Source organism: Corvus hawaiiensis, chromosome 5 (assembly GCF_020740725.1).
Source record: "Corvus hawaiiensis isolate bCorHaw1 chromosome 5, bCorHaw1.pri.cur, whole genome shotgun sequence".
Lineage (NCBI taxonomy): Eukaryota > Metazoa > Chordata > Aves > Passeriformes > Corvidae > Corvus > Corvus hawaiiensis.
In genome coordinates, this window is record NC_063217.1 from 52,008,872 (window position 1) to 52,035,062 (window position 26,191).

Consider the following 26,191-nt stretch of genomic DNA (forward strand, 5'->3'; position numbering starts at 1 on the left):
TGCCACTTCAACTGGAAGTTTTTTTCACTGATCTCATTATTTTTTATATTTAATCTAAATATACCTTGTCTTAGCTCCATACTTTATCTGAACAGATAACTACATCTAGATTGTTCTACTCAATCCTCTTTATTCCTCAGAGAGAGCACCTTCTTCAAACAACGAATCTGCAAATATTTGTAACCAATCTATACAGAGACATTATTTTCAGTCGTCTCTCAGGGACTCACATTAACTTACATGAGTTTCTGGGACTGAGTTCTACAAGGACATATTCAATATATTGTTCAAAAATAAGGCTGCCTTCTGCTGAAGGAATCTGGGTTTCTCTTGCATGGCATCATATAGATTAGTGTAAATGATTACTCTGATACCACCTCCCCTTGTGGGATGTATAGCAGAACAGCAAAGTACTCTAACTTAAGCACTTATATCTAGAGATGAGCTACCTCCTTATACATTTTCCTGAATCTGAGTCTAAAATACTTACTGAAGTGTATTTTTAAAGATTTTTTCCATTTTAAGACCAATACATAGTCATATATATGCAACCACACATATACATATCTACAAATAGAAATGTACTTTAAAGGTTCTAAAATATTTTTCATGTTGTCTTAAATTTATATAATCTAATGCCAATTCTCACCTTGCCCAAAAAGAAGGAAAACATAAAATAAAAGCAATAACCTGTTTTTCCAAAGAAACAGTAAACATTATGCATCAAAATTCTCATGACCAAAACTGATTTTTTTCCAGTATAAACTGATTTATGTGGTTGTTTCTCTAGTTATTGAAATCTGCATTTATCTGAAGCTGTTTCAACAGAAATGGAATCTTGCTGTTGAAAATTTAACATTTATCTGATTAGACAGTTTGGACTTCTTTTACACTACAGGCAGTTATACTGAGGCTCCATATTAATTTCCCCAGTGGTTGAGTAATAGGTTAAAATAATTTCTCCTTAAAATATAAGCATAAACCCACCATTTTCTTCTTCTAATTAAAATGGGAGCAATTTATTTTTTCCTAATTTATTCTTAAAAAAAAAAATAAAAAGCTAACATCTGATAAAACATTAATTTACTTCATTGTTGTATTCCCCCCAGACTTTTTAATCAAAAAGTGACTTGCTCTGTAACAAGTCAGCAGATGGAGGGAAATAAATCCTTAGAGAAAGTTTTTCAACATAGTCTGGGGCAAGAAAATCTCAAGAGGAAACATGTACTTGCAGACTTATATGTGCAAATTCTAGGTTTATTAACTTACACTTACTGCAAGCGTCCTCAGTGTTTTAAGAGGATGTGAGTCAAAGTCTTTAGGCAGTATAATGAAATGCCTAGCTATGCTATGGCTGCCTAAGAGTGAGATGATACCAACAGGTTAAAACAGTACAAGTTTTAAGACATGAATTTATGTATCACATCTTCTATATTAAGTTATTGTTTTCTTGACATTCTTTAGTAAAAATCAGACCGTGAAATTTTTTTATACTTTTTTTTTTTTACAAACAAGGGTTAGCAATTACTACACTTTCTGTGCTGAAAGAGTGTAAACAAAAGCAGTTTCTGCAGACTACAAAGTATGTTTCAATGTAATTTCCTGTGGAGACTTCGGTCTGCCATGTAGTCACATTAATTATTTTGAAATTGAGTATTTTGCTCAGACCTCCAGCATACATTCAAATGTGAGATGGCATATTTCACTGAAATTTTTCCATTATATGCTACTTCTTGTAATAAACAGAAAATCAGTTTTATGTTGAAGCCAAAAGGATTTTTTCATTAGTCTCAAAAAGGCATCTGTTTCAATTGCTTTTTTCCTAGTCTCTGGAAATAATTATTCTAACTGGGATTCACTGTGAAAGGAAAATAAAAACACTTTTGCATAAGAATTAGAATCAAAGTCTTTGGATAATATTAATTTACAGAGGATACACAGAGGTTGAATGTCAGTGAGGAAAATGTCCCAAGCACTTCAGAATGATGAGACATTTAACAGGTGAAAGACTCTACTTGAACCATGGTTAAGAATCTATTTGACAACAGGTTAAACAAACAGCTGTCAAAGCTGGTCTAACTAAGCAATAACTTACATCGGAAAACAGAAATCACTTTATTTCTGTCCCTATGCATCTAGAATTGTCACTATCAGACATATAAATTTCTACTTGCACTTGAAATTAAGAAGATTCAAGTGATTTAGGAGATTCTCGGAAGGAGAAGAAGAAGGTCTTTACAATTTCTGTCACCCATGATGATCCAGTAAAGCACTAAATCTTTTGCTGCACTTCAAACACAATGAGCCATGTTAGATACACACCACAGTGCTTTGCTGTATTTACACTCAGTGGGATAAGAGGTAATTAAATATTTAGATAAGGGTTCTCAAGTATATAGCTAGTGAGAAAATATATTTACCTTTAGCAAAATGAGCATACCTAACTATGTACGTGTGTAAGTACTGCAGCGTTGTTCACAATACGATGCAATACTATGTAGAAACACCTGAGCTCATTCTTTTATAGAAGCTCAGTTCAGGTTTGTGGACAAACAGGAAACCTGTGGAGGAACACTGGAGTGCCATGGGTAATATCCAGACATTTTCTATAATCTAAACAGCACTGCTGAATTTGGAAATGTTTCTATGCTTTAGCAACTCTTTGGCAATAAACGGCCCTCCTGTGGTTTTACTTGAACAGCTGATTCAGAAAAGTGTAAAGAAATAGGAGAGGTTTAAGCAAGCCTGTATTTCCTTTAATGTTAATATGTTAATAGTTAAGTCATGGAGATGCTCTAATGTCAAAGGCTATGTAACACTACCTCAATATATGCTTGGTACACTTACCAACATCTCTGATTAGTAAAAGTATATGACAGAGCCAAAGAGAATTACTAACCAGCAATTTATGACATGAACTCTTACTACTAAGCAATCACATCCTGAACTTGATAAAAATCTGATCCTGGAACAGAACTGGGTTATTTTATTATTTTCATTTAGAGGAAAGAGACTTCCCAAAGAGGCTTGAGGAATATATGATATTCTTCAAAGGAGGAAACAGTTGTCTAAAGCTTCATAGTCAATTAACTTTCTCAAGGATATACTACTGTTGTTATAGTAATATACAGTATATGCAGCGAATTTTATTAAGTTTTTTTTTCATTCTGCTTCTAGGAGGAAAGTGCTTTTTAAGGAGTTTTTTCAAAATATTTACTGAAAACTATTCCTCAGTTTATTTGTTTTTATGCAGTGAAAAACAATGTCACTCTGAGTAGAAAAACATTAATATTTTAGAAATACTTTCCAGATATTTCTAATTTCTGTTGCAAGAATAAATGTTTATTAACCACCCTATGTGAGGTAAGATATTTTCACTGTTCAGAGAAATAAGCAGAAATATCTTGAATTTAATGGGCAAAACGACATGAATGTAGGTAAAAATCTTAGTTTCTATTTTATTAACCACACCTCTCTCCATAGCTCCACACCTACATAGCTCAAGAAGGACAAGTCTATCCCCAGTTTAAAATTAAAATTATCGAGTAGCCTGATTTCCTGGTCTTTCCTTTTTTTTTTTTCTTTTTTTTTTCTTTTTTTTTCCCCCCTAAGAGGATATAGTTATTATGCTACTCCAGATTTGAAAGGTTCAAACAGGAAACAAATCTGACTTATTCATCCTGATTATTGCCACATTTAAATAAAAATACTCTTAAAATCTAGGCTGCACTTTAGACCAATAAAATTTTAACAGACTTCTCAAATAATCAGCTTTTTAATTAAACAGCCAAAAAAAAGTTTTTTGGCTTATTTTTGGCTGTGTCAACCTAATTTCACTTAAGCAGCACAAATCAAGGTATGATTAGCTGTTCAAAGCATAATTATTCACACTAAAATCTTGTTGCTGAGTACAGCAGCCTTTGACATCAATAATGATAACTGAAGAGGCAAATTCCATTGAGACAGCTCTAGCTCTGCTGTCATTGAGGCATTAGAGAAAAAAAAAAAACCAAAATGTACAGCTCAATGCTTAGTATGTATTTCAAGGTCACTCATTCAAATCCAAATGAGAAAAAGTTACTGTTTTTGAAAGGTGATAGATCATATAGAGTAAGTCTTAATGCAGTGACTAGTACCAAGTGTTCCTGTGGGAACATGCATCATGTCAGCTAGCAATCTGATTAGCAGTAAAGGGAAAACATCACAAGAATAAATGGAAGTGGAGAATACACGAGTGTTTTTATGCATCCTACTCAGGGAAACTACATCATAAATTCTCAGAATTTGGAGAAATCAGCTATAAATATGTTAACAGTAAAGTTACTGAAACTACTTATATGAATTTTAAGTTGGAACAAAAGCATCAATCATCTCTACTAACTTCAGTGGAAGCTTTGAGAGTGTTTACCAGCACAGGGATTTGCCTCACGATAGTTGAGAGTTTAATATAGACAAACATCCAGTGGATAAAAGGAAACCATTAAAACCATCCCATCCCCCCAACAAAAATCCTGTATTTACTATAGAGAGAATCAATCCCTGATTCACTAAGATGAACTTAACTGTGGGTCTGAGGTGGGGAGCTGGTGGGGATTAAACAAAAAAACCCAACAACAAATTCAGAAATACAGAGCTGTTAAAGAACTAGGAAAGGAGAAAGACAGCCAAAGAAAGAAAAGGGTTGCAAAAGTATTCAGGCAATATTCAATTGAAATAGAGACTGAAAGTATGAATTTAATAGAGGAAAATACAAGAAATTTTGAGATCACCATTATAAGCTTTTTATTAATTCAGAAGACATGGCTGAATTTATGAAGCAGAAAACACTAAACTAGTAATAATAAATTCTTATGCAAATAAAATTATAATTGAGAAAACACTACAAATAGATTTTTAAAAACAACTTGCCTGAAAACCGAGGAGTTTTTCACTAGGCTTAATATGCCTCTGAAATTCACATTCCACTGGTTGTATTACTTTGATGCCATCTTCATAAAAAACATAAAACATGTTCCCAATTCCCAGACCTTAGGGACAAAAACACATTGAAATGTATAAAATTAAATAATGACAAAGAAAATCCTTGTCTTGAACTAAAAACCTAATCACAGTTCGGTATGAGATCAATTTGTTAATGTGTATAGCAGTGATACAGCTAAACCTATGGGATCTTTTGTTGTAAAACTAAAACAAAACTGTTACATTTTTCAGAATTTCACATAATTTTCTCCATTGGCAAGTCTTTATGAATACAGATCTAGAAATACACAGTTTGACAGCTGCAGCAATAAAAGTGATCTTGTGACATCATCTACACTGAAATCAAATTAATATAAATTCTCTATGTATTCCTTTTTTTTTTTTTTTCTTTTGCTCAGGGTTGGAAGACTTAACATAATTTCTGTATAACACTGAAAGAGAAGACCAGAGTCTTTGTTATAAACCCTTACTTGATATTTCAGTCAGAAAAAGAAATATTCTCTATTTTATTTTATTACAAAGACAGAGTTGGGCAGATCTTCATTCCAATGTTGAAGGGCCACAGGTGTTTACAGAACTATTCAATCCTTCTTCCACAACGTTGCTGAATGAAAGGCATGATGCTAAGTTTTGTGGAGAAGGTGGGAACCAGATGTGTAGCATGAAGCCTCACAATATCTGTGATCAAGGTTATGACCACAGAAATGGACAGTCTCGTTAGTTTTGCATGTGCCAACTAAGACAACAGTTGTTGATTTGCTATGTGGATGCTGTAACGGGTGATCAGTTTATATTCATAAAATTCTTTGAAGAAAATCATAGTACTCATGAAATTATAACTATAACTATTCAGACAACTAAACTGTTGGCTACAATTTATCCTGGGCACAGGACCTAAGCTTCCACTTGACATAACAATGTGTGGTATAGGAACTCAGAGGAGTGAAACCCAGGAAAAAGAAATTTGAATCTGAAATTCTGCTTATGCTAACTTCTGAAGGAAAACAAAGTTTAACAGAGAGAGAACAGGTCTTAATAGAAAACAGAATAATGAGAAAATCAAGAGGGGGTAGGGAAAATGCATGTTTGTGTATGTATGTATTTATGTACACACATGAATAAAAGTTTCCAGTCCCTGTTAGGATTCACATAGCCAATACAGTTGCTCAAAACGTAGTAATATGCAGAAGATGTTCAGCCTACACCCAAACACACAAGGTAAATTATCTTTGAGAAATCTTGCAGAATCATTTCCCATTTCTGGCCAAATTTTCCCAGAAAGAAAGGAGGGGCAGTCTCCAAGCAGGGTTTTCCTCACTTTATACCAAATTTAACTATTAATAGGTTACCAAAAAGTGGGAGAGAAATTTGTCTATGCTGCATTTGGTGTAACATAGAAGCAGGCTTAGGTTCATGGAAAACTCCCCAGTCATGTCTATTCAGAGCACAGGGCATACTCAGGGCAAAATGCCCACTCTGGGCATTGGCACCTCGGTATGCCTTGGCAGATAAACCACACAGGCTGTATAAGACAGTAAGTTAAGGCCTCTCTTTAGAAAATGCCTGATATTGTATCGTGTAAGAACAGCTGGAATTTGCAGATAAGCCTGACTGATGTTAGGCTGCCTGTACCAGTGAACACAGTGTAGAGAACTCTAGCTGAGCAAGTGGCATATTGTGTCTTGGGGATGAATATGTATGTGAACCTGGCTGGGGACAAAACAGGGTTTTCCCTTCTCCCTCCTCTCATTGGCTGAAGTATATTAGAGTTATTAGCAGGATAAGCAATACCAGAACGTGAGGAAGTAACTCAGCTGATAGCCCCAGGTGACCCAGACATTTGATAAACAGGTTCCTAAACTTCCACCTCAGGTGTCAATACTCCAAAGCAAGATTTCCAATGTACAGATAATATTTATGCCTAACAAACAGCCCAAAGTTTTAAAGCTTTATTTCCAAAGTCTGGATAATAATGTTCTACAAAAACTGTTCTACAAAATCAGTGACAGACACACCGTATGAAATGTCCTTCTTCCATTTCAATACCAAGTTAAGGAAGCCAGTTCATATAACAAAACTTTACCTGTGGATCCAATTAGTTAAGTCCTGTTTCCAACTTATTATGACCCAATACTCTTGAGTCAGTGGCTACAGATACCTATCCAAGTATCTAATCTGCATAAATACCTAATCACCTAGGCAAGCCACTTTCTCAGAACTACAGGAGCTATTCCTTTAAAGACTTAATTTTGCAATCCTCCCCCCACTAAACACAATCCTGCACATTTTTAATGCAGTGTCAGAAGCAATAGACAAATAGATTTGCTTTATTTAGACTAAATTGATACTTAAAACTGGCTAACACTGATTTTTTTTTTAAATGGTGGTGGTTGGGGTTCTTTTGCAAACATATGAATATATTTACATTTATTTATCTACTGTATTATTACTGTAATACACATGTACCTTCAAAATCCTTTCAGATTTTCTCATGCAAGTGGATGTGATAAAATATTTGTGCACTTGATACAGAAATATCTGTAGGCACTAAGGCCTATGTATGGTTTCATGATCTTGATTGTCCTACTAATCACCCATGCCTCCGCTCCTATCTGTTAATACTTTGATAACAGAAAATGGCAGAGTACGCATGGCCCAGAGAAGTCAGCAGTGATGTTTATTGGCATCTTCAGGGTACTGTTCTCCTCTAAAATATTTCCAGTGCTGTAATTAGTAACAGCATTTCTTGGAAACACAAGGATTGGCCAATGAGAAATGCAGGAGAGATTGAGAAAATCTGCTCTAGGAGACACAAAATCTGCTACTATAAATTGTTTTCTGTTTAGCTTCACATTAGTCACAGAAAAACTTGAATGTCTTTACCATAAGCCCTCTGGTACGCTCTTATTTTTAATTGGTCTTTTTTGTCATAGAATTTAAGTTTTCCTAGGTGCATTCTAACCACTGAAGGCAACAAACTGTCTTGAAAAGACAATCATCTAAAAAAATCAAGGTGATACTAATCATGTTTTCAGTTTTATTTGAGATAAAATATAATTGATCCTTCTCAACAAGAGGTGAGAACACCATACTTTTGAGAATTTGGTGCAATCATGTTGCATATCAGTTTAATAATTTACAGTGGAATGGTATGAAGCCCTAAACACATCATTTGCACTCTGCAAGGCCAATAGAGCAGGAGGCTCACAGCTGAGCTCCACCACAATTAGGGAGATGATTTTTTGTACCAGCCGAGCAACTGGTAAAATGAATAAAAAAATAAAACTAGTTCATATTTATAAATACACTGGGAAAGCCAAAGGTTACTATGTACAGGCAAATGAAATATCAGATTTCTGAGTTTTTAAATTAATTTAAAACCAATTTTTAAAAAGTCTACGGAAATACCATTTCTAACATGAATTCACAGCAAAGCCTGATCCACTTATTATATTATTCTCTTGTATTAACAATCTTCCAATGGAAATAATTGAAACAATTTCTTACTCCTGAAATATATTAATTCCTAAATTGCAACTTTAGATGAAGAATACATGAGTTAGAACAACAAAATGGGAATGCATGACAACACTTAGATTATGGTATTTTTCTGGAATATGAGATAATTTTGAGATTATGTTGTATATATTTGAAAACTAATACCTATCTTTTGCTTGTAAAATAAAATTTCCATGACTTTTATAACACCTGATTTTGTCTTTATTTATATTTATCCTTCAGTTCATTACAAACATCCATTCCCTGTCCCTGTCCCAACATTTATTTACAAACCTTTCCTGAGTATAAGAATAAGATGCTTGGTTTCATTAAGCAACAACAGGTATCTCAATTTTAAACTGCTTAACACTATAATGTTGTCAAATAAGAGAGATTCATACAAGAAAATCAGTCTCAACAGCATACAGTTTTATCATGGCAACAAAAGTTAAATGTCTACATTTTAAATCTGAGCTTCTTGCATATCTTTGAGCAATTGTCTGAAAATTGTGAACAGCTTATTTCCTTCTCTCTCCCAAAAAAGAAAAGGAGTTTGCGAAAGTATGAGCCTTTAAGGCATTCATTACCCCTGTAATTTTTCTTTAAATGAAATTCCTCAGTGTTGCAAGGGAGTAGGTAATTACTGTAACTGTAGAGTATGATCAAACATAGACACACACACAAAAGAAACAACAGATGACCATTTCATCATAATACAGAAAATATGAACAAAAGTAATCGCCATTAGTACCTTGCTCTCGCCACAATATGTTTGCAACTGCAGCATGTAAGAGAAAGAAAGAACAGAAAATACAAATGAACAAGATAAAACAAGAAATGATTCATTAATTCTGAAATAATTATGCTGCTTTAACATCTGATCCACTACAATACTCCTACAGGTAAATCAATGGAAACTGTGAACTAACGATAGTTCTCTACGTCACATGACAAAATTGTGTTTAGCCAGAGCAGTTATTCGGGATAGGGTAAACCCCATCACTCCCACTAAATTCCCCCAAGCTAACTCCATTAACCAGTATCAATACTGTGTTTCATAATCTATTACAAAAAGCATGTGCAGTTTTCATGCATATAAATGATGCATATTAATGACAGGTGATGCAATTTTCATAATTTCCTTTAAACCCTGGACTTTGAAGATATTGAGTTCAGGACACTTATGAGAGAGATATGCAAAATCAAAACAAGATATTGTTCTGTATGGCTGTAGAACAACCATGCTACCAAAATTGTCATGTTGCATAATGTTTGCCATTATCTTTGGAAGACCAAGACTGGAAGTATAGGTTGGCATGGTAACCAACTAAATGTTTACATTGTTTTTTCTGTGAAAACATAGATTTTATTTGGCCATCTTGTTTACAATTGGATTTTAGACCTTTGAGAACAATGAAAATTATATTAGCCTAATATTGCTCTTTCTGTCTGCAGAGGGAAAAAAACAAATAAAGAAAATACAATTTTGCAAATTGTAAATATTTAGAACTCAGCATGCAACAGAATAAAATTTTTAAAACACCATCACTGAAAACCAAAGCTTATTGCAAAGTAATGATCTTAAGAATTAAAAAAAAACCAAAACAGCTTAAAGGAAAGGAATACAACACAGAAAACACATATGTCACACACACACACGTAATGAAATTGGGACATTCATTGAAACACAGTGTTGCAAAAGATAAAAACATTAGTATGCTTTAAAAAAAAAAAGTTTAGAAAAAGCAATGAAACACATATTATTAAAAATTATTTTGGTACACAGAAGTTCCTCAGTTGCTGACAGCTGAAAGTTGGGAGTGAAAAAGGAACTATCACTCCAGAAAAGGCCTGGATACTATGATTTTCCCAAATATCATTTGTACTTCAACAGATAGGAGATGGAAAAAACAGCCCTGGGACATGATGCAGGCCTTTGGGTCTGGTACTTCAGTCAGTTTTGGATTCAGCCCCCTGTCTAGGTATCTAGCCTGGACTTCATCATGACATGGTTTGTCTTTGAGGGCATCCAAAAGATTTCTAAGGACATCCTAAACAATATCTCCTACATCCACCCTGCCAGTCACCTCACTGCAGAGGGCTGTCAGGCCCACCAGGAATTTTTTCCTCCGTAAATCCATGCTGACTGCTCCTAAACACCTTCTAGTTCTGGGAATGGTTTCCAGGATGAAATGCTCCATCTCCATTCCAGAAATCAAGGTGAGGCCGATGCACCTATCGTGTCTTGGATTCTCCCTCTTGCCCCTGAAGAGCAGTGCTGGCTTTCTTACAGTCTGCAGGAACCTCCTCGATCACCATGATCCTTCACAGATCATCCAGAGTGGCCTCCCAATGCCATGGGCTAGTTTGCCCAGTGCTTGTGGGTGCATGCTATCCAGGCCCTTCCATCTGTGAAAGTCCACTTCGTGTAAATGGTCTCAATCAGATCCTATACACCATGGATATGGCTTCCTTGCCAGAGGATGATTTCCTTCCCAAACTTTCCCAGCGGTGTCACACTCCTAGGAACAGTTTTGCCAGGAAAGACCAACGTGAAGAAACCTTAAGTACAACTTGTCCCCTTCCATATCCTTTGCCACAAGGTCCTCACCCATTCAGTAGGCCCACATTTGCCCTTAGCCTTCTCTTTCCAGCTGATGTTTCTGTACAAGCCCATCTTTTGCCCTTTATGCCATTCACCAGACTCAGCTCCAGTTGGGTTCTGGAACTTCTAAGTTTATCCCTACATGCCCAAACAGTGGCTCCAGATGCAGATCACAATTCTGTATGTTTGCTATGTTATCTCACACAGCCTTTCTTATGCAATAAAGAAAATTGATTTCCCCAGGGCAACCTGGAGGATCTCCTTTAAAATTAGTTTTCTCTTCACATTGTGAGGAAATAACCATGTAATACATGGCACTTGAGGTCCCATAAATTCAGCCATAATGTTCTAAAGTTTATCGTTGTTTTTCTAGGGGTGACATAGAAAAGAAAATAAAAAGTAATTACAATTATGCAGCTGCATGGAATTGCACAGGATCAAACAAAATGATTTAAGATGCTAAGTACAGAACACATTAATTTGTGTTAATGTAAAATGATATGTATGATTCTGAGCTTTGCTCAACAAAATGGGCAGGATAATAAGTGTTTTAAAAGCCTCACATATTAATTTTAAAATTAGCATATCAGCTGGAAGAAAATTGAGACATAATTTAAGAATGCAATATAAAATCATAAACAACAGCCACCATCTCTCCTAACAGATCAAGAAACCTCACTTAGTTTTTTAATCAGACCTATAACTTATGTTCAGGAAAGATGTCAACTCTTGAGACAAAGAGTTCAATGATGGAACAACTACAAGTATAAGGTATGCTAAGGAACATTGTTTACCTTCCTTTTTGGTTAAGCAAAAATTAACATTTTCAGCCACACTTTATACTAAATTCTCAAACATTTGCAAACTTCATGATGTAAGAATACATAATTATTGATAGATCTCAGCAAAATTTTCTGGTTTCAAGATGGAATATCATCATCTCTCTTGCCCTGATTCCATATAGCTACTAAATAGTATCAGGAAAAGTACTGTGAGCCTTACAGAAGACATCATATTCCAGAAGTTTGTGACCTTGAGTAGGCTATGTCTGCGACACGGGGCCTTGTACATAAGGCTTGGGAAGCCTGCATGTCACATGAGTACCTGCTGCAAGGATATGTGCTGGAATGCCCATAAAAGCCTGTGCTGCACACTCACGGGTCTTATGACAAATGTAACATTGCAACCAGCCATAAGATATATGGGTTTCTTTGTTACACCAGATGAAACCACCGCAGCATGGGAGGGAGGGGGAACCTCTCCATGGACAGGATCTGCACAGCTTGCTATGGGAAAATCCATCCACAGTTAATCCCATGCTGCATAAATCCTCAATGCCCAGCATGTGAAGGGTTGCAAGATTTACTCAGTATCTATATATTCCTCTTTTTATTAGATCTTATTAAAGCAGCTATTTTATTACACCATTTGTTGCTGGGCCTTTTATATTGTCATCAAAAAGAAGTCTGCATTGTTTGTCTCTCTCCCTCCTCCCCCAGCAGCACAAAACAAGGGAGAATCCAAGTTTTCTTGAAAGTGGTTTTCTTTTTTTCTTTTCTTTTTTCTTTTCTTTTCTTTTTTCTTTTCTTTTCTTTTTTTTAAAGAATACTTACAGCTCCATAAAAATCACTCTTCATGGTCCTTGCATAGCTATTCTATGGTTTTATGTACAGCCCCAGCCTTTGATTAGGAGCAGCTAACATTACCTCTGAATGCCTGCTCTTCATCTTTGTTATATATTGTCTGTGTTGGTTGAACGGTAATAGGTTGCACATATTTCACTAAACTTTGTCCTTAGTAATTAATGAAATTCTGCAACAGACTAATAGCAGGGTAATTTCTTACCCACTTCGGATGGAAACAGCAACTGCAAAGAGCCACGGTATTTCTAGCACTAAATGAATGAGGGTACTACAATATCACTTTCCAAATAAATTCTGTATCCTCTTTCTTATTGCATTGGTAATAAATGTCATTACATTCACTTTTCTGACTCAAAAGACAATTTCAAAGATTTCAACTATGTCAACTAGTGTTCTTCCTCCCTACTTTTCTTTTCTTAAAACATTCAATGCATTTTGGAAATAAAGTGTGTGTGTGTGTGTGTGTGTGTAAAATTGACATTGAGTGAGTCTGAAGACTAAATTTAGCTCTTCTACTTCCTTTCGGCATTATAATTAGCTGTTCAAATTTTCAGTAGTCAGCATACAATACTATATATCCAGACCTACTCAAATAAAATGGATATCAATTAAAACCTTAATATCTGAAAAATTTCTTTGTTTGCTGCACTAAGAGAACAATGCCGTTTAAGACGGCTTTAAAAATAGGGGAAACCAGAAAAAAGACATCTGCATTATATAATATTCCAAATTTAAAAATTGCAGGGGAAAACGTGAATAATGATTGTTCATGAATATAGAACCACTGTTGTTAATTCCAAGTTTCATCTCATCAAAACACAAGCTTTGTACTCAATATTTTGTAAATATTTTATCTGAATTTCTATCAGAACTTAACAGCTGATAAAAAAAATCAATGGTTTCATGTCAGCTGATTGCTCTAAGCTTTGCACTGTCAGATAGGAAACCACTGTCCCTTTCAGTGCCTTCAATTCCATGATGGCAGGAGGTCACAAGTAGATGTAATAGAAAATGCAGTAAGGCATATGACAAAAATGTGTAGTTCAATATTATTTTTCAGAATTGTCCTATTATAACCTACTGCACCTTCAATTGCATAAAAAAAGTAATTTCAAGATGTTTAAAGGGATGCTGTCTCCTTACTTCACTGACAGCCACCACCTGTCAACTGTTTAGATTAATCCTATACGGATGAGAGTCTTACTCACTCTCTTTTCTCACATCTCTAATGCATACACACCCTTATGTTACAGGGTGAATCTATACCATAATTACTATATTTTGCTGAACCACATAAGTTTTTAATTATTATTTGTATATTAAAAATAATTGTGTTAAAAGTGAAGATGAGGTTGACATGAATTACTTTTTGCTCAGCTTCCACAATCCAGCCGAATGAAAAAAGTTATGCACATAACTGCTTTTAATTTCATTCTTTCTATAAGAAATTCAGATTTGTTTGATTTATATACAAATGCAAATATATAAAAACTAATTTATTTGTGAAGCCAACACTTTTTTTAAAGTTTCTATTGCTTGCTTCAAGTATTTTAAAAATAATTGCCATTAAAATTTCTTTCAAAATTCCAATCTGTTCTTATGTGACATGCACTTTAATTTCATTTCAGGTTAGCTAATACAATAACCAAAGATCTGGTTTATGTATATTAGACTATTATTTATCAGTTAAAAGTCAACAGTTGACATTTTAATTTTGTTCAAATATGAACATGTTAGCTTATTTTTCTACATTTTGTATAATTCTTTATAATTAATCATGTATAAGTTCTTTCCCATAGCACATTAACTCAATCCAGTCTACACTAGCAGGAAGAAAAAACGGTTCATGAGCTGAATTACTTGGTAGCTTGAAATAAAGTCTTTGCCTACGATGCTGTCAACAAGTATAAACTTGTTTAGCTCTGCCATAAAATAAAATGCCAGCATAAATTATCTCAGGAAATTAGGTAAATAGGTACCATTCAGTATCAGATGTGACAGGAAGATTCTATTAAAATTGCATAAAGCCTTTCAGAGAGAATTTAGGCCATAAATCACCATCAAAAGGCTTTTAGTCTTATTCCTAGTTCCAGACAGTGGAGATGTCTTGTTGCCTATGATGGCCATAAACCTGTCAAGTCAGTAGCATTCAGATCACATAATCTTGTTAGGTGATAGGACTATGACATTACCTAAAAAAGGCCCAGTTAGAAACAGAGCTACTTAATGGCATGGAACAGTTATATGATTTTTTTAAAATGTATTCCTAAGATACAGTGCATGAGGCAGAGAACATTTGTTCTGCTTTTTGTGACTAGGGGAAAGAATCTAAAGGATAAATTATCTTGCCTATGCTGATGTCATAGTGGGCGAATTCAGTAACACAAAAGCGTATGGTTGATAACCAAAATGAAACCTACTAAATATTAAAAGACAATCAAGTACTCTCAAATTGGTCTTGAAAATGTCTTAATAGCTTTACTTGATAACTATCTATCATGCCAGTTGTCTCCCCAAGGTACATAGATATGTCTCAATAAAATTTAAGAGAAACACCAAAGAAGTCATATTAATCAAGGGCAAACTGAACTGTGCTTTTTAACACAATTTTTTGGAAATAATTAAGAGAAATAATAATATTTTAAAAAATAAAAAGTAACAAACCCACAGACCAATTTCATTTTAAAGGAAACAGCATGAGCTTTTATGATCAATGGTGCTAGTATGGTAGAATCAGAAAAGAAACTAAAGCACAACTGATGGACCTGTCAAAGTCATCAAGAAACAAAACAAAAAAAAATACAGATTTTTAGAGTTACTTTACTTCCAAACTATTTTACTAGTAGCTAAGATAAAAATTTTATTTGAAAATTACCCTTGAAAATACTCACTTGTCTTTGATGATGAATATTTTTTATTTTCCTGCTTTTTACACTGCCTGATTTTCTTTAGAAAAAAAATATCTGTATGCAGTGTAATCTGATGTTCCATATGTGTATCAGATTACATCAATATATTCCACTCCATTATTTCTCTTAAATATTCCACTATTAGTGTAAGTCTTCCTTGTTATCTTTTTCCTAAGTTAACAAAATGGTTTATTTGGTATATTTAGCTATGTATTATATTCCATATTCAATTAATGTTACTTTGACTAAAAACTGAAATTGGACCAAATCCATTGGTTTTACTACTACCGCAATGGAACCTCATTAAATAAATAAATCCCACAAATGGAAGTTGTAATTTCTTCCTCCTCTATTTGTGATTATTACTGTACTGTGTATCAATAAAAAAACGGCAGTAACATGTTGCCCACTCCACCTTCTCATAAATTTATTGTCAAGATACACTGCCAAAATATCTTTGTTCTACATTTAAATTCTTCAGCTTCCAAACAGTGTTTCAACAACAGCAAGATGATGACTTTGGTTTGCCCTATGGCTTCTAGGAGTTGGGCTGATCCAATCTGTCTGTGATTATCAAATGTAGTCATCAGCAGAAATCTACAGTGGAGTTGTACGCTTGTGTGTACATGCTTTAAATGATGGTAAATCCAGCAGTATGGGGGAGAAAGCTATCCATTAATAAAGGGTTTGAGAGTCCCTTAAAATGTATCTGCACGTATTACAAGGTAGAAAATGAAAGCCATCTTTTATCAGTTGCTGCAGGGATGCTGGGCAGTAGAATATAGAACCTGTTTACAAAAAGAGAGAAATTGGAATCCTTAAGAAAAGAAGTAGTCTTAGTTATGACGAAATCCCATTTTTCAGCTAACAGAAGAAGTTCCAGCAGTCTGACATTCCTTTATACCATTGAAGCAGCAGAAACCCTGGAAATCATCACAGATTGCTACTAAAGGTAGAAGAAAAGCCTTGTCATATCAGAGCTATTCAAGTTTTAAATTGTACTGCTATGAACTAGTTTGGTTTTTTAATGTTCTGTTGACAATATATAGCTATAAATATTTTTGCCCTGTATTTTTACAGGGGCAGGATAATAATTGAAAACAGAGCCTGATTGAATGTCTTCTACCTTACAAAGGAAAAAAAAGGAGGGTAAATTATGTGTAATCAAGACAAATATTTAAAATATCCAGGTACAAACGCAGTGCATAGAAATACTTGCTAAAAGTTGTTTCAGATGTTTAGTCTGGTGCTACTGGTTTTGAAAAAAAATCAGAATACATCATAAAGTTTAGGAGTGCCATAAAGTACCACTATATTTGCTCCTAGTAGTTGCCCACTTCCTGAAACTTAATAACTCAAGCAGCTGTGGGCTAGTTAAACTGGGGCATATAAAAGAACAGACAACACTTGCATAGAATTAAATTCAGTAAGAGATCAAAAAAACAAGAAGACAATTATAAGTCAGCTAATATGTTCTAACAGAGACCACGTCTTAACAGACAAACTTGGTTATATTTTTTGATGTAAATAGAAGTTTAGTCATGTAAAAATTTGTATAGTTGTAACCCATAATTTTTCTAAACATTCAATTTGTTAACACAGAATATTCTGATTAAACATTAGTTATTTAATAATGGTAAAGTATATGTTAATTGAATTAAAAACTGCCAAAATAATTAATCTGAGAAGGTAGTTAAATCATTAGTAAAATGTGAAGAAGAACGTTCTGGAGCATGTCCAGAGCAACAGGTTGAGGATTGTGTCATAACAACTTTCATCAGTGATCTGTAAGCAAATACAAAATCATTTCCTAAGAAGTCTGTGAATTACTTGTAATGATAAATAACAGTTCTAAGAAAATGTTTGAAAGACTTTGTCAAGTTCATCTCTAAAAGAATTAAATTTTGTTATATCCAAATGGAAATGTAGATGTATTGGAAAACAAAGAACAGACTATGACTAACTGAGACATGTGAGACGGAACAGGACTTGGAAAGTGAGGTCTGATAGCATATGGGAGATAAACAGATAAACAAGCTTCCACTGCTTATATTAGTAGAAAATAGTGACAAAGGATCCATAGATATGGAAGAAAAAATTACCAAATACGTATTTCTCTTTCCAGAACATTAAAGAAACAAATAATACATCTGCTGCTGCAAAGAGCAGTTCCCATTTAAAAAAAACCCCAAACTGTACCAAACCAATTAGAATTCTCAAAACAAAAAGACTGAGTACTGTGGTAATTGTCTTATTATGAGGGACCTATATATTATGTGTGTGAGAATTTGCAATCAATATTCATAGAACAACAATTCTTAAGAGGTCAATTTATTGGGGGGAAAAAAAAGAGAGAGACTCAAAGGAGGCAACTGAAGGAAAAACTGACTTCAAAATGGAAACAGCATTATTCTGTCTTAGCAAAATTGATTAATAAGTAAAGCAAAATATATCAAGAGAAATGAGGGATTTTTTGACTCTGCATGTCTGACTCAGGTATATGCATGTCTGTAAGGATACACTTCAGGCAAACAAAGCATTAGATCTGTATTCAGGCAGAACAGACTGCAATTTAATGTCTTGTGAAATGTAGAAGATAGAGTTAGATAAAACGGTTCCATCACGCTTGAGTCTATGAATCCATGCAATACCTGTTCTGAAAAATGAAAATATGTTGGAAGGAAACTAAAACCAGACTTTAAACTGCTATTTGTATTTACAAATGTGATTACACCAAAGACTCCTTCCAACACAGCTGAGCTCTCTCAGGTATTATTAGAGGATCATGTCAGTAGGGGAGACTCTTGAGTCTTCAATGAGATTTAGACCAGGTCATTAATCCCCAGAATGTTTTTACCAGTCACCGCAGGGGTTATTCAGCTATCACCCAGACCAGCTATCTCATTCTCAATGGCTTTAACTGCAAGCTTGAGGGAAAATTGAATTCACAGCAAAAAAAGGAATTTGCAGTCTCTAGAGAATAAAAACAGCACAGTTCTCACATTCAAAAGTGGTTTAGATACTACTGCTGTTGTCAACATCAGAGGAATTAAACAGGATCTGATAAAAGAGAACAGTAGACATTTATCACCAGTACTTATAAGAGATATTTATATAGGTAATACCAACCAAAATTTTCCATTATAACTTCACAAATCTACCAAAAAGGATCCATGTGCTGGTATATAGTTGTTAAATAAATAAATAAATAAAATTTCAGCTACAGAATGAGTTAATCGGTAAAAGGCATGTCTAACACTAAAGTATTATAAAGAAAATAATTTCATTTCTCCCACCTAAGACAATGTTAAAATGAAAACATATTTTCAGAAGTCTTACTTTTAGTGTACATTGAAAAAGGCTGATGTGCTAAGAAGAGGCCAAACTATTCTTGAGACTGTCATCCACTACTCAAAATTTTACCTATGTGAGACAGAACAATGGTTTTGTGTTCAGTGCTGGCATTTACTGAACAGATCTGGATGACAAGGCATTTTCAGAGTATTCTTCATTCAATTCCATCTAGATTACCATCCTGATGATGAACCATTATAATCAAAATTATATTGACTTTTCTTGAGAACTGGATTTCAAATATCTGAAACTGGAAACTTTAAAATAAACAAGACCCTAGCACCCTCAATTCATACTTTGCATTGTATAACTTTATTTTTCCTACTAGCATCACATTTCCCACAATTCAGTATAGCTTTGCCATTCACTTCTTTTCTCTTTATAATACAGACAGGTGTATTACATGAATCTGCAAAAATCCTGTGAATTATAAAAACCTAGCAGTCTGATAGCATTTTTAGACAGATGATGGAAAGGTTTGCTTATTATTTAACCATCTACTTGTCCATAATGACACTGATTTTAATTTAGTCAGAGGTACCAGAAAATATAATATTTTCTCTTAGGAGCTGTTTAAATTACCCATTTGCAAAGAAATGAACTAGCCTTTCCCTTTCTGCCACAGATATTATTTTTTTCTCAAAGCACTGAAAGGGGTTTTTCCATAAATTTGGGATGTATTGAGATTCCACAGAAAAATAATAAAAATTTAGTTTATTGTGCAAAGTAACATTAAATCACAAAAGTTTACATATGCACATAAACAATGGGTCAGATAAGTACAAAAGTGAACACTTAATTTGACTATTAAACTTTCTAGGAAATAAAATGCATGCCCTGGTAACGGAATCATGTTCTGTATTTTTTATGTGGCTTTTGAAATTACTGTCATGCTCAAGGCACTACAATTGTACTTTATATTTTAGAACTCAACTGTAAAGTTCTCACTAAACTCTCAATAGCAAATCACCTCAATGTTCAGAAATGCTTTTATTTTGCTTTGATTTTTATCTTATGTGACATCACAAAGGAGAAAAGCCCAGATTAACTGACAAGCTAGTGAGAATTTGACCTTCTTTTATTCACAACACTAACCTATGATTTCCAAAAGGGAGCTCTCTAGTAAGGAACCAAAAAAAAAAAAAAAAGTAAATATGTCTGCTTTATTCTCCTAAAGGAGGATAAAAGGAAAATAATTTATAAAAATGTCATCAGTGACAGAAATAGTTTATATCAGATCATACGGAAACACATTTACATTCACCAGAGACTATCTTTAGGATGTAACTTGTTACCTAATCAGCAGACCTGAAATTAAAGTAGCTGTGCTTAATATGTGTGGGTGGGGTAAAAAAAAAAGACCCAAATCCTATCCAAGTGGTTTTACCTATGTAATTTTATTCCCTAATAATCCCTAATTTCATGCATGAACAAGAATTTTGGGAAAAATATAAAAACAAGTGGAGAAGAGTTAATAATGAGGCCCTTCTACTTCAAGTATCAGATCTCTGATGCTAGCAACTCCTCACTGCAATAGAATTTTTTTAAAAACAGCAGCAGTTTTTTAAACTGCATCTATAAAAATTTGCACCTGTTAAGATAATTTGTTCATGTCAACAGTGCTATTTTTATTGGTAGGTACTGTAGTCTTCTCTCATGTACCGAAATGGGTGGCTGAGCAAATTGGACTTGAAAATGTAAATATCTGCTACACCTAAATTTGAATGTTACAACTATGCATCTGTGGGTTATATGAGTATTTACACATGGACCAATGCTTAGGAAACCATGTTCAAACACCAAGGAACATAATGGTAAAACGCTTGCCTTCAACATACAACATTGAACTTGCATAGTAAATTACTTTTATAGGAAGGAAGATGACTATATCTTTTGGATGAATTGTATTAGAAATAATTTGGTTTATATTCTGTCTTCCTTCATTTACATTTTTCATTACACCAATGGTCATTCTAAAAACTTATTGCTAGTAGATCCTAAGGTATTTGTAACAAGCTGTGTTCATTGCATGGCATGGGATTTTACAAATCCTGCTAAGGTAGCAGACCTAAAATTATTACACCACATTACAAGTCCTGAAAAAAGTGTTTTGCATTGTTGTGGATATCCCTATCATATTCACAGCAGATCAGGTCTTCAGAAGATAAAGTTACTTAACTAAAACACTTTGAAACTGTATGGTTGGCTACAAATATTTTGTTGTTAAGGCCAAAGTTTTAACCAAACATACACAAACTAGAGTTCACCAGGCTCTTGAAATTTGGCAAAATTCACAACATTTTTTGTACAATGCAAAAGGCAAATGGAAGTGGTAAAGCTACTTCACATTACCAGATTACCAGAAATGCTGCATGATCAAACAACTTACTTATCCTTAGGTGCCCTCCCAGAAACGTCTGAACAATAATTTTCATGACACTTAAAAAACCCCATGTTAAGTCTTTTTAAAAGACAATTAATTAGTGTTACTAAAATCAGCTAAGCAAAGATATCAACATTTAGGTTATAAAACTTTCCTGCATGGAAGATTTCCTCTGAAACATTTAAAGCATAGTAAACCTATATGTAACAGAACTCAACGTCCTGCAGCTTGGAAGTGTCAGGCAGACTTGCAGCGCTACTAATTCTGTCTCTGGTATCCTGCCGAGTACTTGGCACTGTTGAATAAGCTTCTAAATAAACAGGAATGTCTTAAGTTAATGCAATCACACTCACTAGTAAGACAACCATCATTTTACTAGATGTATTTATAATAAATATATAGTATTCATTACAGTAACAGATTAAAAAAAAAAAAAAACACAAAAAAAAAAAAAAAAAACAACCAACCAAACCAATCAAACAAAAAATGGGTGAAGTATAAACTCAGGAATGGATTTTTCTAAGCAAAGTGAGGCAAGAGGAAAGAAATACCAAGTTAGACAAATAATAGGTAAACAGGGTTAATAAAGCCCACCACCATTTAACAGAGGATAAAGCAAGCTACTTGTTAGAAGTGATAGTGATTTCTTTGGCACATTCAACTCCCAGCATAGCAAGTGAATGTGTTCATTGTTGCTCTGCAATCCTGAAGAACCACAGTCATCCAGGCACAAGACAGCATGGGCAGGCTGGAACTGATCCGGACCTGCTGGGCACTTCAGTAGGTCCGATCAAGTCTTATGATCACTTTCATGTCATGAGGGCCAATTTTGACTCTTGGCATATCTCAATAACACACAGGAAAAAAAGGTCTTTTTCTCACACCCCCATAAACCACTGGAAAACACACTAATAGTCACCATATATAGATATCCAGTTCCCTTTTCCCTTCACATTCCCTTCATATGCAACACATCTATAATGAGGAAACTATCAAAAATTTACCAGCAATGTAAAAAATACGTTGATTCACAGAATGAATCAGGGATTTCATTTTACTTCTTAATATAGTGCAGATCGTGCACTCTGCCTTCAGTGACTCTTGGATACCATTAATTGAACTTTATTTTTTTAAATCACCTATCTGCACAAACCCAATTTATTTAATGCTTCATAGTTTTAATACTGATTAAATGTTTGAGTGTGGTCGGCATGCATTTTTCTAACTCTCACAATACTTACGAGTCTTTCGAGCAGAATCTTCCACAAAGAGAGAAGAAATATCTTCATCCACCCCTGCTTCATTCTTTGCAATGCAAGTGTAAGCTCCTGTATCTTCATAGCGCACATTGCTAATGTGAACCTCACTACCATTTGCTGAAAGGAGAGGGAAAAAAAAAATCAATGTGCAGACAATGCTAGGGCTTTCAGATTATAAATGCAGAAGGGTTTCTCTGCTTATACTAATTAAACCATTTTCATTCTTGACTTCGTAACTTGGAGGCATGCCAAATTAGTCCAAAGGTATTCAACTGGCTAGTGAATTACATGCACTATTTCATCTCACAGATACCCAGAGTGCCTCAGCTGATTTTGCACTTCAGAGCCAAATACCAATCTAAGGTTTTATATATATTTGACTACAGTTTTTTTTAATCAGGTAAATATTGGGTTTTTATTATGTTGTATTTGGTCACTTGACACCATAATTTCCTTTACACAAAATAATCCATGGAAAATAACAGGCCAAACTTTCAATGTAAATAAAAATTTTAATAAAATTATTTGTTATTCCTAACCAGAGTCACCTAGTTACTTTTGGGTTTGTGTGACTGTAGTGTAACAACAGGAAAAAAAAGGTGCATTGAAATTTTTCACCTACATCAATGTAGAAGCTTATGGAAACCTCAGGAATTGTATCAGCTTGTGCAGGAATGACGACAAACAGTCCAGGTTTCACGGGCAAAGATCTTTTAAATAATGTGATGTCAATAATGGTGTGAACAATGATTCATTGAATTTTAAGTATAGTAAACTTGTTCAGCTGTAGGAACTATACAAAAACCAGCTTTGTAGGTATTCTAAAGACTAGAAGGGGCACTGTCTTACTGTGTAGCACCCTTTTAGCTTGAAGCTGGTGCATAGATAGTTTAACTCAGAAAAATCTCAGGGAAAATGTAATGAGATCTTCAAAATTGTATTTCAAATAATTAAATGCTAGAAAATTGAATTAAACATATTTTGCTTAGGGAAGAACACTTTTAATTTATTTATCATAAATATATGGAACAGAGAGAAAGGGAAAAAAATTCCCTCAAATCCCTAAAGGTAAAATTAAGAGAATGCTGCTATGGAAGAGGAGTTCATCCCTTTCTACTCATAGTGGAAAGTGTTTCTGCAAGGCAATTGTTCACAAATATCCAGGGGAGCTGTCCATGAAAGAACAGAGGACTATGACATCTGCAGGTAAAGTAACTCTTCAGAGAAGCACTTGCCATGTCTGTCCCACTGCTTCTTACAGTGGGAGTGCTGTACTATCCTAATTAACATCCTGGTTTTGTTGATGAGTGAAAGTTTTGAAGGGAACACTAGTAGCAGGAGATTTTGTTTTCCTATGGCTGATCAAAAATCACCAGAAAGACTGAAGAAGCATGAAGATTTTATGCTGGACAGGTCCACTGATTTTGCTGAGCCCTGAAGATTCATACAAATGAACTGTTGATTAAAGGTAAGACTTTCCTTTAGTTTTTGATAGGGCTTTTTGGGGTTTTGGGGGTTTTTGCAGGTTTTTGGGGTTTGAGGGGTTTGGGGTTTTTTGGGGAGGGAGATAGGGTTTGTGTGTGTGTATGCAAAGTCTTTGCACTCCCATGGAGGTCTGCTGATACCCTTCAGAAAACAGCACATCCATTTCAGGTATTTCTTCTCCAGTCCTTTCTACCATCAGGTCCCCAAATCTCATTAAGATTCTTATCAGTTCTGACTGGGATCAGGTCTAGGACTGTCTGCTCCACTGAGATACTGCACATTTTCAAACAGAGAAGAGCACATTGGAATTTTCTGGTAATCCTGCCAGTAAATACAATCATTATTCTAACGAAGAGAAGGCAGAGAAGATATGTGTCTTGGGGAGTAACTGAAAGATATCACATCTTTTGAAATGTTTTAGCTTCGATTTCAAGCCTTAGTTAAAACTGTGGAAAAAGGGCAGCTAGTATGGAAACAATGCATGGATAAAACACTAGCAATGTGTAGAAAACAATAAATACACCCCTTTACCTTGAAGAGTTAGCTGTTTGGACAACTTTGGAGTGATATCAATTCCATTCTTCAGCCAACCAAGCTGTGGGTTGGGAATACCTTCAGCGTGGCACCGAAGGCTAGCTGTCACACCTGGCTCCCTTGCCTGGCTCTCTGGATAGACTCGGATAACTGGTGGAACTGAATACAGAAAACAATTATAACTTAGTGAAGAACATCATCTTCATTTTAAGAAAAATAATTACAAGCAATTCAGAAGACCCCTGCAGCTATATATAACAACACGCAGATGTGGTATTAGTCAGATATTCAGTGACATTCAATGCAGAATTCTGTCTCAGAAAATACATGAAGCAGAAAAAATATTCTGTGAGAAAAACCTCTTTTCACTGCCTGCGGTATCAAAGAAAAATGCCTCAATTCTAGTTCAATAGTTTGTGGTTGAGTAATAAGACTTTTATTTTTCCTTAGATTCCTTTATAAAATATGAAAAATGTACAATTAGTAAGTCATGATATGTTGTACAAAGACTGTAACTGTCCTGTTTCACAAACTTTAACAATTCATCTCTACCTTTTCCCTCTTTCCAAAACACCTATCAACAATCCATTCTACCTGCATAAAACCTGTTCAGGTTTATACTTTTCTATACCTGTTCAGAGAGGACCTTCTGTACCCATGATACCACTTCCCTTCTTTATCACATGGACACATCACTAGCTTATGTTCAACCTGACTTCCCTCTGAAGTCCTTTTCTGCCAAGATGCTTTCCACTAGGCGGTCCCCAGCATATACCAGTGCACAGGAGTTGTTCCTCCCTGGGTGCAGGACTCTAGCACTTCTTGTTGAACTTCTTAAATTCCTGCTGGTTCATTTCTCCATCCTGTCAAACTCCCTATGAATAGCAGCAAGATTCTGTAGTCTATCAGCCATTCCTCCCAGTTTGGTGCCATCTACAAAACTGTTGAAGGTAGAACTCTGCCCCATCATTCAGATCATTAAGATGTTAAACAAGACAGGTAGCCTTCTGGACAAAATGTCCACACAGTTGGATAACTGTGTTACATAATGGGTGAACAACGGGCTCACTGGTCAGGAACAAAGAGTTACAGTGAATGGGGCAATATCTGGCAGGGATCCGGTCCCTAGTGGGGTTCCACAGGGCTCCATCCTCAGCCCAGTTCTCTTCAACACCTTATTAACGACTTGGATGCAGGACTTGAAGGAATACTAAGCAACTTTGCTGACAACACCAAATTGGGAGAAGCTGTTGACTCCCTCGAGGGCAGAGAGGTCCTGCAGAAAGATGGGCAATCACTAACTGCATGAAGTTTAACAAGGGAACATGGCAGATTCTGCACCAGGGATGGGGCAACCCTGGTTGTGTGTATAAACTGGGGAATGAGGTGCTGGAGAGCAGCACTGTAGAAAGGGACCTAGAGGTCCTGGTCGATACCAGCAGTGCCCTGGCAGCCAGGAGGGCCAAGCGTATCCTGGGGTGCATCCCACACTACTCCGCACTGGGGAGGCCCCACCTCGAGCACCTGAGTGAAGTTTTGGG

General features: G+C 35.0%; 1 protein-coding gene across 2 annotated transcripts in view; it reads right to left on the reverse strand.

Moving 5' to 3' along the window:
* Positions 1-26,191, reverse strand: part of FSTL5 (follistatin like 5) — a 277,053-nt gene that overhangs the window by 38,086 nt on the left and 212,776 nt on the right. The window contains exons 9-12 of one of the 2 annotated variants that reach the window (XM_048304426.1): positions 24,648-24,809; positions 22,614-22,748; positions 9,230-9,256; positions 4,909-5,027 (exon numbers count right to left, since the gene is read on the reverse strand). In XM_048304426.1, the coding sequence (XP_048160383.1) occupies positions 4,909-5,027; positions 9,230-9,256; positions 22,614-22,748; positions 24,648-24,809 (443 nt within the window). The remainder of the gene's footprint in view (positions 1-4,908; positions 5,028-9,229; positions 9,257-22,613; positions 22,749-24,647; positions 24,810-26,191) is intronic. The other variant, XM_048304427.1, reaches the window with a different exon arrangement.